Genomic DNA, 15592 nt, shown 5'->3' on the forward strand with positions numbered 1-15592 from the left:
GCTTTAAATCGAAATAATTATTAATTAACTTATTCGATGATTTCAATATGATATATATTTTATGATCAGCTTGGCGCTTGTTTATACGTCGTATCAAGCGTTTAATCGACACCGACATTTAACGCGAACGAAATCGCCTGAGTGTGTAATTTATGAATTTCAGTGTTATTTAAAAAGTGAGCTACTGAATCTGCTTATAGTAGCAAATAAACAACTTGATCCGACATAAAAAAGGGAAAACAAGTCTAAGCGTTCTATGAATGAATTCGATTTATTAATCCTTGTTTAAAATGATTATGTATTACTGAAGTCCATGTTGCTATACTGGTGCATGAAGTATTCAATTCATTAAAGTATATACTGAATATAAAAATGTAGAGCTGCACTCTCATTTAGTCCATATAAACGGACTGCCAGAGCCTTTGATAATTTTTGCTATGGCGGCTCTGGCAGTCCATATGCACCCCTTCATAAACATGGGTGCAGTTCAGCGCAGCGAATCCTCGCGCTTCACTAAACAGACGTCGTTCGAGACAAATGGAGGAAAATAATGAATAAACTTCATAAACATGTTTAATTTACCTGAATGGCAACCTACGGATGTTATCCTTTGCATGCACCCTATAAAAACACGACGATGTTTCAACACACTTTCCTCGCTGACATGTTTTATGTTTAAATTTGAAACAGTGTATTCTGTATCGAATAACACATCGTTATCGACTTTGTAGGCTCCAACACATAACCCGACGTGCAAAATATTGGTGTACTGCGACCTCACCAATATTGGGTCAATTTTCCAATATGGCGGATACAGCGTACTAAAGCAAAACTAAGTCAATAAAAAGCAATTATTTATTGTTTTAATGGTACCATTCGTATGAGTTTGTGGTTTAGACAGGTAAACGTTGATAAGATCTTGCAGTTTCAGTGTTCCTTAACCATTGCATTGTTGATTAAATTTTGCACCCATGGGCAAAGGCCGGCGCATTGCAACTATCAGCTTACCATTGAGTTATAAAGCTGAGAGTTGAATTATTGCAACTACACTCTTAGTCATATTTAAGAAAATGTAGGTTTCGTTACAAAAATCAGGAGTGCATATAATCAAAATGTAAGACTTCTATTATATTGTATATAGAGCAATCAAAATATTCGTTTTGTATAAGATTTCAAACTCGCGAATGATTGGCCAATAGGTATAAATATCAGTATGTTATCCACGAACGACTTTAAAACTCACTTAAATCGTAAATAATTGAAATCGCATAAAAGAAAGCGTTTCATGGGGCGGGTCTATCAATATGTTAAATGTATTTTTTATATTTTGCATTCAATTCAGACAACACCAATACCATAAAACCATTAAATGATCTTGTCTTTACTAAAAAGCACAACATATTTTGTGGTCTAATGTTATTTTGTAAATGATAAGAGAGAGCGACTATAAATTAAAAGGTTTTGCTCGTTGAAAATTATCGCAACGCAGTACGAATTTTACGACAACTAAAGGTCGTAAATCAAAAAGACAGTGTAAGCATATTTTACAGGTAATATATTTTCCAAGAAGTTGTTCTCGCTGGGGAATAAATTAAGTGTCTTACATCCAACAATCGCGATATTAATGGGCGTTTTATTTACACGGGCGCATGTAAATCATTCATATATCTAACAAGCAATGTCTATTCGACCGAATTGTGCCTGAATTTGTCTACAACAGCAAGGAAATGTGTGTCCTGCATGCACCGAGTTAGAAACAATAGATTTTATTGTTAACTGCCGCAATATTTTTTTCGCGTTTTGATTGAATAGTATTTTTATTTTCCATGACATATTGCTAAACGACATCAAAATTCACATATTTTCAGTACCACGTTTAACTGCAACTCGCAATACTTTCTTGTTGTTGGAGTGCATGGTCTATATTAATTCTGTTAACCAAGGTTTCAAAACGCCAAGAAGACGTTTGCTTTGAGTGATTATAGCGTCATTTTACAGCATATTCAGTCCTTAGATTATTTTTTATCATGTACCAAATCAAGAAGTCACTGTTCAATAGTTCTTAGCAATACATACAATGTATCAAAAATCGCATTAGCAGTCGTTCCGACGCTATCAAATCACACAATGTTGAAAATGTACAGTCCTTAATTTATCATTGTATGACTTCCAGTTAATTAATGCGAATCAACTTGACTTAACTATGAAAACGACTCGTTTCGTTTAAAAATCATGCTAATTAACTTTGACAAATTTAAAAATTATCGTATTTCCGCCATTATCTGGACACTAGATCAATATAATATTCAATATAAATGTTACTTTCGTCCTGAAAAGGTTAAAGTTAGCATTGTCAAATAGGTAACCTTTAACGTCAGAAACGCAACAAACTGTAACTAAACATGGCTTTATTGTTTCTTTAATGTGAAATTTAATGTGATTTCCTGACGTATACCATGAACAACACTAAACTCAAATTCTTTACCAGTTGACACCGCATGAAAGTTTACTACGGTACGTCGGCTTTCTCGGCATTGGTTTGACGTTAAACCGGACAAGTGACAATTAACGTGTTATCAAAACATTGATACTGTTAACAACTTTTTAACCAGGTGTATCATGTTAATTGATTATCTGGGTCCTGTTTATTAAGGATTTACGACACTCTTGTTTAATTACTGAGTTTTGGAATTTGATGTTAATTATAAGGGTTTTGCAGGTAATTTGCTCCCAGTTTTTGTCACAGCTGTTTATGGACGTTTCAGTATTTCAAAATTGCAGTCACTGAGGTTCAATCATGTGGCAGTGAAATAACTATATGAACGTTTAAGTCATTCTCTATATATAGATCTGTATCTCTAAAAAAGGCCAATAAACTCTTACTGAAAATGTGTGTTGCCTTAAAAAAACATTACATGTATACCACATGGTATTTCAAATCTGAGATCCTAAAGACTTCAAATTTTAAATGTAAGGCTTTCAAAATTTGAGAGTTAATCTGGGAAAACGGAATTTAATTAATGTGCGGACTGCACTTGCTTATCTGGAACGACTCTTTATGCATATCGAGTAAGCCCTGTTTTCTCATAAGCTACACTCCTAAAATCAAAGGCCAAGAAGTTTAGACTTCTACATGTATTTAAAAAAATACACTGGACTACCTTAAATCAACAACAAGCGAAGTATAACATCGGAATCAATACTATCTAAGAGCTTTACTAATCGCAGATGTCCGTGATAAACATAATTATATGAGTCTTCGAAACTTGCTAGAGTAAGAACTTGTTGAATTAACTTTGTGAACAGATGTACATTATATAAACGCAACGGTAATTGTTTGAAAACTGATGGTTTATAATCCACACAAATGAAGAACAAGTTCAGATACAAAGCTTGAAAATTTATTTTGTCCGTTCAAAATATTGCAAAACAGTTATGCAAAGTAAAACCAAAAACTGGTATAAAAAATACACTGTATACATTTTTGATGCAGTTTTGATGAATATGACACCAATTTGACAACATAAAAAACACGAAAACAGGTGACCCCAAAAATGTGCTTGCCATGAAAACGGTGTTCGCATTTGTTAATGTGCAAGTTTTATGACATTTTACATATTTTATAAAGTGATTAACTTGACACATTTGAATGCAATCTTGGGCCGTGAAATAGATATATGCGATAGCCAGGAAACAACCGTATGGGCAACTTTAATGAAAACTGAAATATTGAAATCGCGTAAATTCCTTTAGTATATTGCGGTTGTTGTGAACTATATCTGTGGGACTTTCCTTACTTTGAACATTATTTATATTATGATAACATAGCATACACATATTATGTATAATAATTAACATGAAAGATGCATACAGAAGATGGTTAGTGTCTTCGAGGTTTATGACGTGGCATGCACATATATAGTGGTACCTTTGTTTTGCACTTTGCACGCAAGTTTATGAAATACACTTAGTACCTTTTTCTTATCATAATACTTACAATCTAGTAAAATGACTATACTCATACCTTTTCCTCATGTTAAGTCTTTAGAGTGAGTATGTCGGGATCAGATATCTGGGAAAACGGGGTTTAATGCATATGCATGAAGTATCGTCCCAGAATAGCCTGTGCACTTCTGCACAGGCTAATCAGAGAGACACTTTTCCCCCAAAAGAAGAATTTGCTTAGAAGAGACTTCCTTATAACAAACAATAAAATAAAAGCGGAAAGTGTTTACACCAACCTTTTCCGGACGGGAAGTCTTTAGGGTGAGTCTGTCGCGACCACAGCCCCTGGAACACCATCTTGTATCGCGCCTCTCCGCATGCGCAGCATTCCGGGGAGTCCCGCAGAGCCGGCACGTCCCCTTGGGCCTTAATCACTTCCGGTTCTAAAATGGTTGAAATTTATAAGAGCCGTGTTATGGGTATATCGAGGTAAATGCATGTGTTTAAAGTGCCGTCCCCGCCGAGCTTGTTGAAACTTCGTGCGGAGTCCTCCGTGCAGCCTGCTCAGGAACGGGACTTCCCAATTTTATGATATTTATGTTTCGATCATTCATAGTATTCATATGAGTCGCGTTCTGAGAAAACTGGGTATAATGCTTGTGCTTAAAGTGTCGTCCCAGATTAGCCTGTGCTGTCCGCACAGGCTAATCAGGGACGACACTTTCCGCCTTAACATGATTTTCGGTAAGAAGGGACTTCCTTAAAACGAAAAATTCCATAAAAGCGGAAAATTTCGTCCCTGATTAGCCTGTGCGGACTGCACAGGCTAATATGGGACGACACTTTACTCACATGTATTATGCCCAGTTTTCTCATAACACGACACATATGTTCTTCTACCGTCCCAGATCAGCCATAGCGTACTGATTTAACGGCATACGGTACGAAAAAATCGTTTTAAGTATTGGTTGATACACAGATATTCTAGGGTGCATTGACCACGTGTCTTGCACGTGCAATTGTTGACAAGATCGGTACTTCACATTCAGTGAGACAGAGAAAGTATGAAAATATGTTAAACGTAGATAAACATATGTGCAGAATCGGAATGCCATGTGAAAGATTTGTTTGAAGACCTCGCCTTTTTATCCGATTTCGAGTCTCGTGCTCAGCATAGTTAACATGCAGTTTGTATTCCTCGAGAAAACCCTTGGTGGTCATGAACATACAACCAAGAACTTATGAACATTTAAATATGGTCAGTATACCGAATAGACGTATATTACTATTTAGCCTTATAATTAAAAATTCAGTTGCTTTACATTAACTCGAATGGGGAAAATATAATCTTAATTTCAGCCCCGCTGATACGCTTTTAAAGAAATCTGGGATCCAGCCCCCCCCCCCCCCCCCCCCCGAACCCTCGTTCACATAATACGCTATGCTTATGATTTTTTACAACGAAGTGAATGCGGAATATATTCCGTGCGTTTCGACAATTGGGTCAAGTTATATTGTTTTTTATCATTACAAATTTGAATGCCGAAACAACCACATTTATGACGGAATATTACGCTAAGTTTGTCGAAAGCTTATACTCGATTACGGCACATTTCATTACGTGACACTTTAACGACAATATTACGACATTACTTTGATGTCGATGCTAGCACTTTCTCGTCTTTCATTCTTCATTACTATAACAATGTCACCAGAGTGTCCGCCAGCACGTTGACAAACATTGCCTATCTCGCATGTCCCTGATGATGTTTATTTCCTCAACTTACGACTGGCCATCGAAGTGAACAAAAATAATCAGAAATATCTAGTCTGAAAAAAACGTTGTGGTTATACCGAAATGAACCGCTCTAAACATAACTTAGTCAAGGTTTTCCCTGGTTTGTACGCATCACGTCGTGCACTCGAAAGGAAACATTTATATAAAGGTTTAATATGTAAATCTTATTTACTTTATTGATCTGCTGGTATTTAGGAAGATTTTCTCAACCTTGTAAAAAAGGTCACAGACAAAACATAGGCATTTTATTGTGTTCAACAAATCCCTTTAATGTTAAAGAGCATTGAGAATATACAACCAAGAAAATTAAAATATTTAAAGTACATATGGCTTCAATCGAATTTTACGCTGGTAGCATAATGACATCATACATTAGGTAACGCGATACATGCTGCAAACATAGCCACCGGTGATGTATTGTTTTCTTCACACCAGTACGAAATCTAAACGTATAATTATCGCTAAATGCTTCGATAACGCATGATAAAACCAGTTTCGAAAGTGATTTTATTGTGTATCACTTTTCTAGAATGCATTAAAACACCCAAATCTGTCAAGATTGCCTTCGCATTTGCAACTTATCATGATATTCATTTCCTGCAAACGTGTAATTAGAACAACATCTGAAACCTGTGAGTAGTTGTACTTTTTATATAAAATGCATGTGTTTGTGAACAATAAAATAAAATTAAAAATATATACATGATTTTTGTATGTGTTCGTCTCGACGGAAATATAATTCTGGTATCATTTACCAAACTTAAACTATGCCTACCGGTATACTACAAAATACCTACATATACAAAGGACATTAATTTTCGTAGATTTCGTGGATTCACCGAACCAAGAATTTAGCAGAAACACGTAGGAAAATGCCTCATTTTTCAAAAATAAAAAAAATCACAAATGTACATGTCCACAAAAAAATCATTACAATAAACACGAATTTTAATGCCGACAAATATACATAATTTTACAGTATTTAAATGTAAATTATAGGTTCATAATAGTCCAAGAACGACAACTGTGTGCATAGTAAAGAATTCAAACATAAAGAAGATACGAAGGCCATAATTATGCGAACTTTAAAACCCCGTATCACCCCGAAAAGAACCGATCGACTTGTAACTCCGTCAACGGAGCTTCGTCAAATAAGCTTGAAGAAACAGAATTACATCTGTGTACCGAAACAAGGGGAAAGAACATTTAAGCCTTATTCTGATAAAACTGGGCTTAATGCATGTGCGTAAAGTGTCATCCCAGATTAGCCTGTTCAGTCCGTACAGGCTAATCAGGGAAGACACTTTCCGCCTAAACTTGATTTTCGGTAAGGAGGGACTTCCTCGAAACGCAAAATACCATTAAAGTGGAAAGTGTCGTCCCTGATTAGCCTGTGCGGACTGCACAGGCTAATCTGGGACGACACTTTACGCACATGCAGTAAGCCCAGTTTTCTCAGAACGCGACTCATTTCATCAACACCCTTCAAATGAACTTACTTCAGGCATTCTTTCAGGTGCTTGCGTTTCCAATATGTACTTTTTGCTGTGCATTATTTCAATGTTGAGAGACGAGATGTCAAACAGCGATTTCAGGCTGGTTGTCTCGCCCAAAACACTGTCGGGTAATGTCTTACATACGCTAGATCGATCGTACCTCATTAAACAAACATTATCGTGGTAGTTTACATGTCCGTGAAATGATGATAATTTATAAACCTTGCGACTTACCGCGTGTTGTTATTTTTAACGTGTCACGTCGTACTGATTTACAGGTACGAGTCCTTAAATTTTAATCTGCCATCTCAAAAATTGAATTAAAAAAACAACTCTTTATGTACAGTTTTGATTACTGTGCAACTTAAATATATAGATTTTGATTGCATGTGCATACAGTCGAAACCCGATGGCTCAAACTCGCTTGGCTCGAATTTCCGGTAAGCTCGAATTCTCTTCGAAGCACCGATTATTATTTATTATTTGCTATATATTCATATAAATTTCTGTCGGATGGCTCGAATTTGCGAGGGTGGCTCGAGCTGTTTTTACAGGTCCGGACACAATTTTCACGCAGCTCGAATTCCGGATGGCTCGAGCTTTAGTTGTCGGTCAAGGCGAGTTCTAGCTATAAGGGTTCGCCTGTATTTGTTTTAATTTTTTTTATGGTTCTTGCAAAATTAATCGACCATCATCGACCACAGCGTAACGAATTCGCTCATTTTAATCAAAATGGCTTTTTTTTACGGAATATCGAAATAAACAAAAGGAACTTGGAATGGGAATGAAGGCCAAACAGTTAAATAGAAGAAAACTTTCAAAAAGTTTAATTTGAGGCAATTCCTCCACTTACATTGTTCATTGCATAATCAATTACTGTAACCCACGCGCGGTTAAATGTAACTAATAAAAACCTCTGACAAGTGCCGTATTAAAATACCAGACAGATGTTGTCGAAGCTAACCATTCAATGCCAGAAACAATCAGCTTATCGCTAGGATCTGTGAGAAATCATTTTAATTAAGATTCCATAAAATTCCGGCGCTTTACAGACCGAAGTATTGCTAAAACGCTTAAGAAAAATCAAAACCAATGAAAATTTCTCGTTTGACACGTGCCAGTAAAATATCACGTGACGTCAACAGTCACGTTGTCTTAGCTTTTGAAACTCGTAATATGTCACTGATATACCGATTGTATCATTAAACATGCTATTCCCCAATGTCTGCTAATTTTTATGTGCATCTGTTACGGCATTTTCTGCAAGTTCTGTGTAGCATTTTCTATAGTTATTCCGAACAGAATTAGATGGCAGACAACGGGTTAACAAAACAAGTCAACAACATAGTTAACGTATTGCGAGGAAAACTAATAAGCTTCAAGTTATACACAGTGACGTCGCCAAACACATACAAATCATAAAGCATTAACCGGTATATTGAAGTCTTTATGTATACAATAAATGTTGAATATTAAATGAGTGGACAACTATTAATGCAGTCCAACCACTGTTCTTACCATTTGGTATTATGACCATGCTTCAAATAAAATAATTATGTGCATATGAATTTGTTAATTTTAACAAACCATGTAAATTATACAAAAAAAAATCAATTCTTACACAAAAATGAAACTTAATGGCACTTAAGCCCGGTTTTCCCTGCACGAGATTCAATGGTTGGCAAAAACTCACCTTCGTCACAGATTCTTAGCGTAAGACCCCCGTCATCCTTGTACCAGCGGTTCGCCTCCTCGGATATGACAGTGGCTCTGAAATAGTACAACAAAGTATACCCAGGGTTGTGCGATGCCGGGCATTTGAACATACCAAAACCGTGCATTAACTCTTCCAGTGCTGGAACCGAATTTTGAAGGCCTTTGCAAACAGTTTGAATCCAGATGAGACGCCACAGAACGTGGCGTCTCATCAGGATCCAAACTGTTTGCTATTCTGATAGTATTCTTTGGAAAAAAAATCAAAGTAAATGCTAATTTTAGAAATTCAGCAGACGACATTTTTGCAGACGACAAATTTCCCAGCATGCAAAATGCAAAGGGTAAAGCGCCAGACAGGCAACTGCATCGGTATAGGAGTCATAACACCCGCTTCTAAGACCACGAAACTGTTCGTTTATTGCAGGTAGGATAGCTCCTTACCAGACTACGAAAATTATATAACAACCGTTTTCGCATGACGCGAGTCTTATAGATAAATAAAGTTCTCGAAAACACCGAAGATAGATCTGTGTAATCGTTTAACGATGAATGTTAGTATCGGTGTTGTGGTTTTGTGGTTTGCATTGCTTGTTTGATCATAATACTGATTATTGATAGACAGCAAAGTTCACGTCGACGACATAAATTTAAAAGCTGCTTTATTGTACAAAAAATATTCAAATGCACGCTCAAATACAAATTCGTGTGAAAGAGAAATTTATTTTCGTGAAAACTATTTCGTTTGCAAGAAACACATTAAATTGTAGTCGAAAGCTTTTGGTTGGAATGAAATGTAATTTGCTCCAAAGCATCACAGGCTATCGCCTGTTTAGATACTAAGCAATAGATGCTCGCAAAATTTACATTATTCGATTTCAATGCGTTTTTTATTTTGTGTCGGTGAAATTTTTATGAGATCTAATTTCTGCAAAAAAAAACCGTTTAGTGTTTTAGTACTAAGACTTTATCAAACGATCGCTATTGACGAATCTTTGTTTATTGAAGTGTTTCAAAAAAGAATGTTATAAAAATATTTTGGGAGTAAAGTACATATATAGCAATAATCTCTCAAGTGTAAAATCAATATCACAATGAATTGTATATCTCTTTATCAATTTCGTTTATGCACGGTCGTTTATTTTATGCAAAATTTCCAAAGAGGAACGCTCCTTTTATACAAAATTCATTATCACATATGCACCCCATAGCAATCCACACTATCGCTCACATGTCACAATATACACATATGCTTCCAAAACATACAAATAATTGCAGCAGAAATTGACTCATTTTGCAGGATTGTCGACGGAAACACAACGGCTTGTAAAACACATTTCCTCGGCGGCAAATTGCACGTAGAATCCACGGGCTAGCGTTTGTAAGAACCCACACAGGATTACAAACACATAAACACTGGAAACGGTGATCCTGTGCGTGATTAAAATCTTTTAAAAGCACCCGTTTGTTGGATAAATGATAATAAAGGAACTTCTGATTGAGATTTGAGAAAATTAATTCAATTTGCGCTTTTATCCAACTATCTTAATGTTATTGCCGCCTCTATCAAATCAACCTTAAAAAGCGACTTTATTTTGCGCTCTGAACACTGACTCAGTGTTTAGATTGATAGAGTAACCGTTATGTACGAAAACTTGAATTTAGTAATGAGCCATTTATAGTTCACAAGGGAGTAAATGATTCGAGCCAGTTAGTGATAAAAGAAACAACATGACACCAAACCTATTTAAAAGTCGTTACCGTATACCAGCCCTGTGTAGATCAAAGTTCTCTCATATGTGTCGTCTCTGTGATAAAAGTGCATCGATAAGTCATCACTACTCTTAAAATATATAATACCAGTAGTATCTCCCAAAAAATCTGCAACCATTTAAAGAATGAGCTACGTTCTCGTTCTGAGAAAACTGGGCTTAATTCATGTGCGTAAAGTGTCATCCCAGATTAACCTGTGCAGTCCGAACAAAATCAGGAACGACAATTTAAAGGACTGTTTCGTTTTAAGGAGGTCTCTTCTTAACGAAAATTCAGTTTAGATGACAACTCTTGTTCGTGATTAGAGTGATAAGACGGTGCGGACTGCACAGGTTGATATGTGACGCCACTTAACGCACATGCGTTAAGCACAGTTTTCGCAGAATGAGGCTCAACTTCGTTCCAAGGGATACTCCTATTTCTATGATCAGTTCAGCCGTCGAAATGCCCTTTTAATTAATATTTACAAGAAATTTATTTAAACGATACGTCAATAAAAGAAAATTTAGTTTAAAGATGTCCGCGTATATTAGAGCTAGAACTAAAGATTTAGACCATTATTGTTCACACCCAAAGATTGTACAAATGTCCCTTTCATGTTTCCTTTTGATCGTCTTAAGCAGACAATTGGCTGTGCTACATGACACACTGACCATATGTGTCTTGTTCTGAGAAAACTGGGCATAATGCATGTGCGTAAAGTGTCGTCCCAGATTAGCCTGTGCAGTCCGCACAGACTAATCAGGGACGACACTTTCCGCTTAAACTAGATTTTCGGTAAAAAGGGACTTCCTTTAAACGGAAAATACCATTTAAGCGGAAAGTGTCATCCCTGATTAGCCTGTGCGGACTGCACAGGCTAATCTGGTACAAAACTTTACGCACATGCATTTAACCCCCCTTTCGCAGAGCCAGGCTCATATCTAAGTAAAGAAACGACTTTCGCTTTACCGACGACAGAGTGCTTACACTCTGACACAAAGGTTACGCAATCTGGGTGTGACCTAACTACCCAGACCCGATAACCGTGTTATGACGCCAATTAAAAAAGAGATAAACGGACATTGTGACAGTTATGACCAAAGTGGCAGCGAAACCCGGTAGGTCGAAGTGACAGGGTACGGCGGGTCGAATTAATAGGGTAAGGTTACGGCGTCAGACATTCAGCTAAGTGTTTTATTGTTTTATCAGTCGGCTTATCTATTCTCATGGGTTGCTTATGAACTGTTTCATTGCATCCAATAGACAGAACTAATTAGATAAACAACATGCGTCGCAATCATCATTTGTATTGCTTTTACAACAAATCGGTTTCAAAAACGAATTATAACTTAATTGGTGTATATTTTAATAAAATTAAGCGCGAGTCGGCTGATAGGAATACATGCATCTAGCTGTACATGCTCCTAAAAATTAAATTGAAGTTTCACATAGAGTAGATGATAAAACAGCACCAAAGCCGGACTGAGGAATTTACCATAAGTATTTTCGTTAAATTTGTATAAACATGAAAGTTGAATTATCCCATGTGATTTAGTTTGCAGATTTGCTTAAAAGTTTTTTTATACTCGACCCAATTTGCCTTTTTCAAAAACGTGTAAAGAAATGCGAATATTTTCGACTTTAATTGCGGAATTCGAACATACTAATTCAATAACGTCTGAGCACGATTTCGTAATTCTTTATAAACTTAATAGAGAACTCGTAAATCGCAACGAGTTTAAAACACAAACCTCGCTTCAACTGTGTTTTCAAACACTACTTAACATCGATTAAGCACTACAAAGATAACTCCAATAGCGATGATCAGTGGTTCAAAAATCAAATGACGAAAATGAGCAAATTAAGCAAAATTTGCTTCATTATAACCCGCGGCATCAAACTTTTTGAGTGTATTTTGGTGGTAAACTGTCAGAGGCGTGACAGCGCGGTGAGACATTAGCAGTCGTTGTTTATGAACTCTGACAAGAATCTCGAGATTATTATCGGCGCTTTAGGACGCATGGAACGCGCGGAATCCTCCGGTGCAATTTTTGTTGTCGAGCGACAATGCCCGTTGTGTATGCAAAGTCATATTGACGTAAGGCTGATACATTGCCCTCTGTTTTGATGCATGTTTACATGTGGTGGTCGTCTGTTGATACATAATACATTCTTTTTCCATTCTGTATCATCCGCTCGGAGGGACTATTGGCCGAAAAAAATAGACTGATATTTTGTATACATTAATTGTTTGTTCAATCGGTCCGACTATTAGTGTTCACGCGGCAGTTGTTTATCATTCGTTCACATAAATGACGCAACAACATTGATGAGCGTCAAGTATAATTCAATGTTGATGACACGGTAAACACAAAAACGGTAAATGTCAAATTGTGCGAACTCGTTAAACTTTTGCAAATATGCTAAGACATTTTCATTTTGACAAAACCAACTCGTTCATATCATGCCAACAAAATAGTTTTTAATTCCATAAACATGATGTGATTTCAGTTAACGTTTGACGGAAAGTCGTCTTTAAAATCACTGGAATTAAAATTATATAGAATATTATCGAGCAATGACTAACCGTCGTTACACGGGAAGTTTTTTTTAATCCCAACATGGATGGAATCTACACACATCAAAATAAAAAAGTAAACCATATACAGTTATTTAAGGGAAAGCAATACAGCATGTTTGTCCGGCTTATGTAATGGGTAGCTTAGATGATGCGGTCACATCATTCAATAATTACCGGTTTGTCATGTGCAAGTTTTCTTTTGAACTATAGAAAGTGTTTTAAAAAGCAGAATTCGACACTTTCAACATACGATAGCTGCAAGCGTCTTTAAGACGGATATTTGGTTAGAGATTAACATAAAACATTAAGTAATCTCTAACACTGTAACACTCGCATTTAATTAAATGCATTTTGAGTATACTATTTGCATTTCTTATCGCTTTTGGCAGTGGGACAGTGTGAGAAAAGCGAACGGTTGCATTCAGTAGCAGACTACGTTATTTGAAATCTCGTTAACTACCACAACGCATTTGCAGAATTCTTAGCGACTTAAGAATGTTCGATATTTTTTTTAAATAAACCATTAAAAGTTCTTTTAGAAAACGCGAAAGCGATGAAAGGTGCTTTTTTTCGAGGGTTATCTCAGATGACATGTGGGATATGAATTATTGTGTTTAAGAAGAAGGTTCGGTGTTTAGCAAGCACGTCAAAGGTCTCATGAACGAGCTTGATTTACACGTGCTTTATCTCAGCAGAAACTTGTGTCCTATGGGAGAGCCGAGTTGTTTGATGTTCCAGATGTTATACGAGAAACATGCTACGTCATACTGCGGCGATCTTTGCACAAAAAAACGTTATGTTTCCGTGTACCTCCGCATTTGCCGTCAGAAGATTCATCTCAATAAACGTGACTGTATGCATGTTTCGCTATTTCAATACCCATCGCATAGGAATGTTTTGTATGTATTTGGCATGCATGTGTATATCATGGAGCTGCACATTTTGAGTGTTGAAAGGTCAAGGTTAATGTCATCCTTCAAGGTCAAAGGTCAAATATATGGGGGAATATGTGTTTTCACAAACACATCTTGTTTTATATTAAATATGTATAGTGTCGAAGCGATAAAATAAGACACCCATTAATACTCTTTTGACAAAATGTCAGGTTGGTCGATGAACTGAATGCAACGTAACGATACGTTACAATTCTTCAACGATCTGGACTTCACGACGAACTGCAAGATAAAGATAAAACAAAGCGCTGAAGACACTTCATATGTTCGCTTTTGCATAACATCCGATACACATCACTTTCAAAGTTAAATTCTAGCTTTTAAAATGGCAAGTTTGAGTAAAACACAGCACATTAAAAAAAGCACCCTATGATGTAACAATGCTGCCTTAGTCCAGATACAACCAATTGGTTCGTTTTGGTTTGATTTGTATGTATATAACATATGGTGACAATTGTTGTGCAAATCGTAATTGGTGTATCGAGATTTATGTAGCTGTTTACGCCTGTGCATTATTTACATTTTATCAAAAAGATCGAAAATGATCTTTACATAAATATAAGACTCACTGTTGACAACGATGGTCATACAAAGAAAAAGAGTTCTTCGATCTATACGCATATTAATTAAGTTACGTTTAAGGCGGTTTAATATCGTCTAAATTGCTACAATCGTTTATGTAATGTTTACCGAGCATTTGAATTTAGATAAATATTTAATATCGCCACTCAAAACATTTGAAAACCTCTGTTTACTAAGGACAGTACTACTTTGTTCGGTTTATCGCTGCAGTTTCAAGCTACGTCACAAGTAGAATATCATTAGAGCTTAGCATGTTGCTTGTTTCTGCAAACATTTCCAAAAGCAAATACTGCATGTAAGTCAGCCGAACTGTTCCATCATTATTTTCAATAAACGAGTGTTTTCCCACTCCAGGAAGGATAGTCAATTACAGAAAGCTTCAAAATCTCCAAGTTGCTTTCCTGTTTGAAAGGGAAAGTTAATTTTGCAAATCTTATCCAATGAAGCAATTTACATGATTGAAAACTAAATATGGAATACCAAAAAAATAGTAACAAACACACATTTGGTACGCCTTAAAACCGTGTATACATTGAGAAAAACCCAGAGCATTGTGATGACATCAGGATACACACCCGCATTTCGATGTGCCACGGAAATGTGTCCCGGTGACTGATGACCCAATCACATGCCATGCCAGGTCGGGTCGTCCCTCCAAAGTGTCACGTGCTAATTCGTACTAACTGCGATCAAATACTAAGTCTAAACAACAATAGACTGTAATTTATCTACTTCACATTGCGCGCTCGGGCATAATAGACTGCGCCAA

General features: G+C 36.4%; 1 protein-coding gene across 1 annotated transcript in view; it reads right to left on the reverse strand.

The window, feature by feature from the left end:
- LOC127854167 (spondin-1-like) overlaps positions 1-15592 on the reverse strand; it is a 76982-nt gene that overhangs the window by 23761 nt on the left and 37629 nt on the right. Inside the window, exons 4-5 of the mRNA XM_052389165.1 lie at positions 8933-9009; positions 4242-4388 (exon numbers count right to left, since the gene is read on the reverse strand). Coding sequence (XP_052245125.1) covers positions 4242-4388; positions 8933-9009 — 224 coding nt within the window. The remainder of the gene's footprint in view (positions 1-4241; positions 4389-8932; positions 9010-15592) is intronic.

The sequence above is a fragment of the Dreissena polymorpha genome, chromosome 12 (genome assembly GCF_020536995.1).
Source record: "Dreissena polymorpha isolate Duluth1 chromosome 12, UMN_Dpol_1.0, whole genome shotgun sequence".
Classification (NCBI taxonomy): domain Eukaryota; kingdom Metazoa; phylum Mollusca; class Bivalvia; order Myida; family Dreissenidae; genus Dreissena; species Dreissena polymorpha.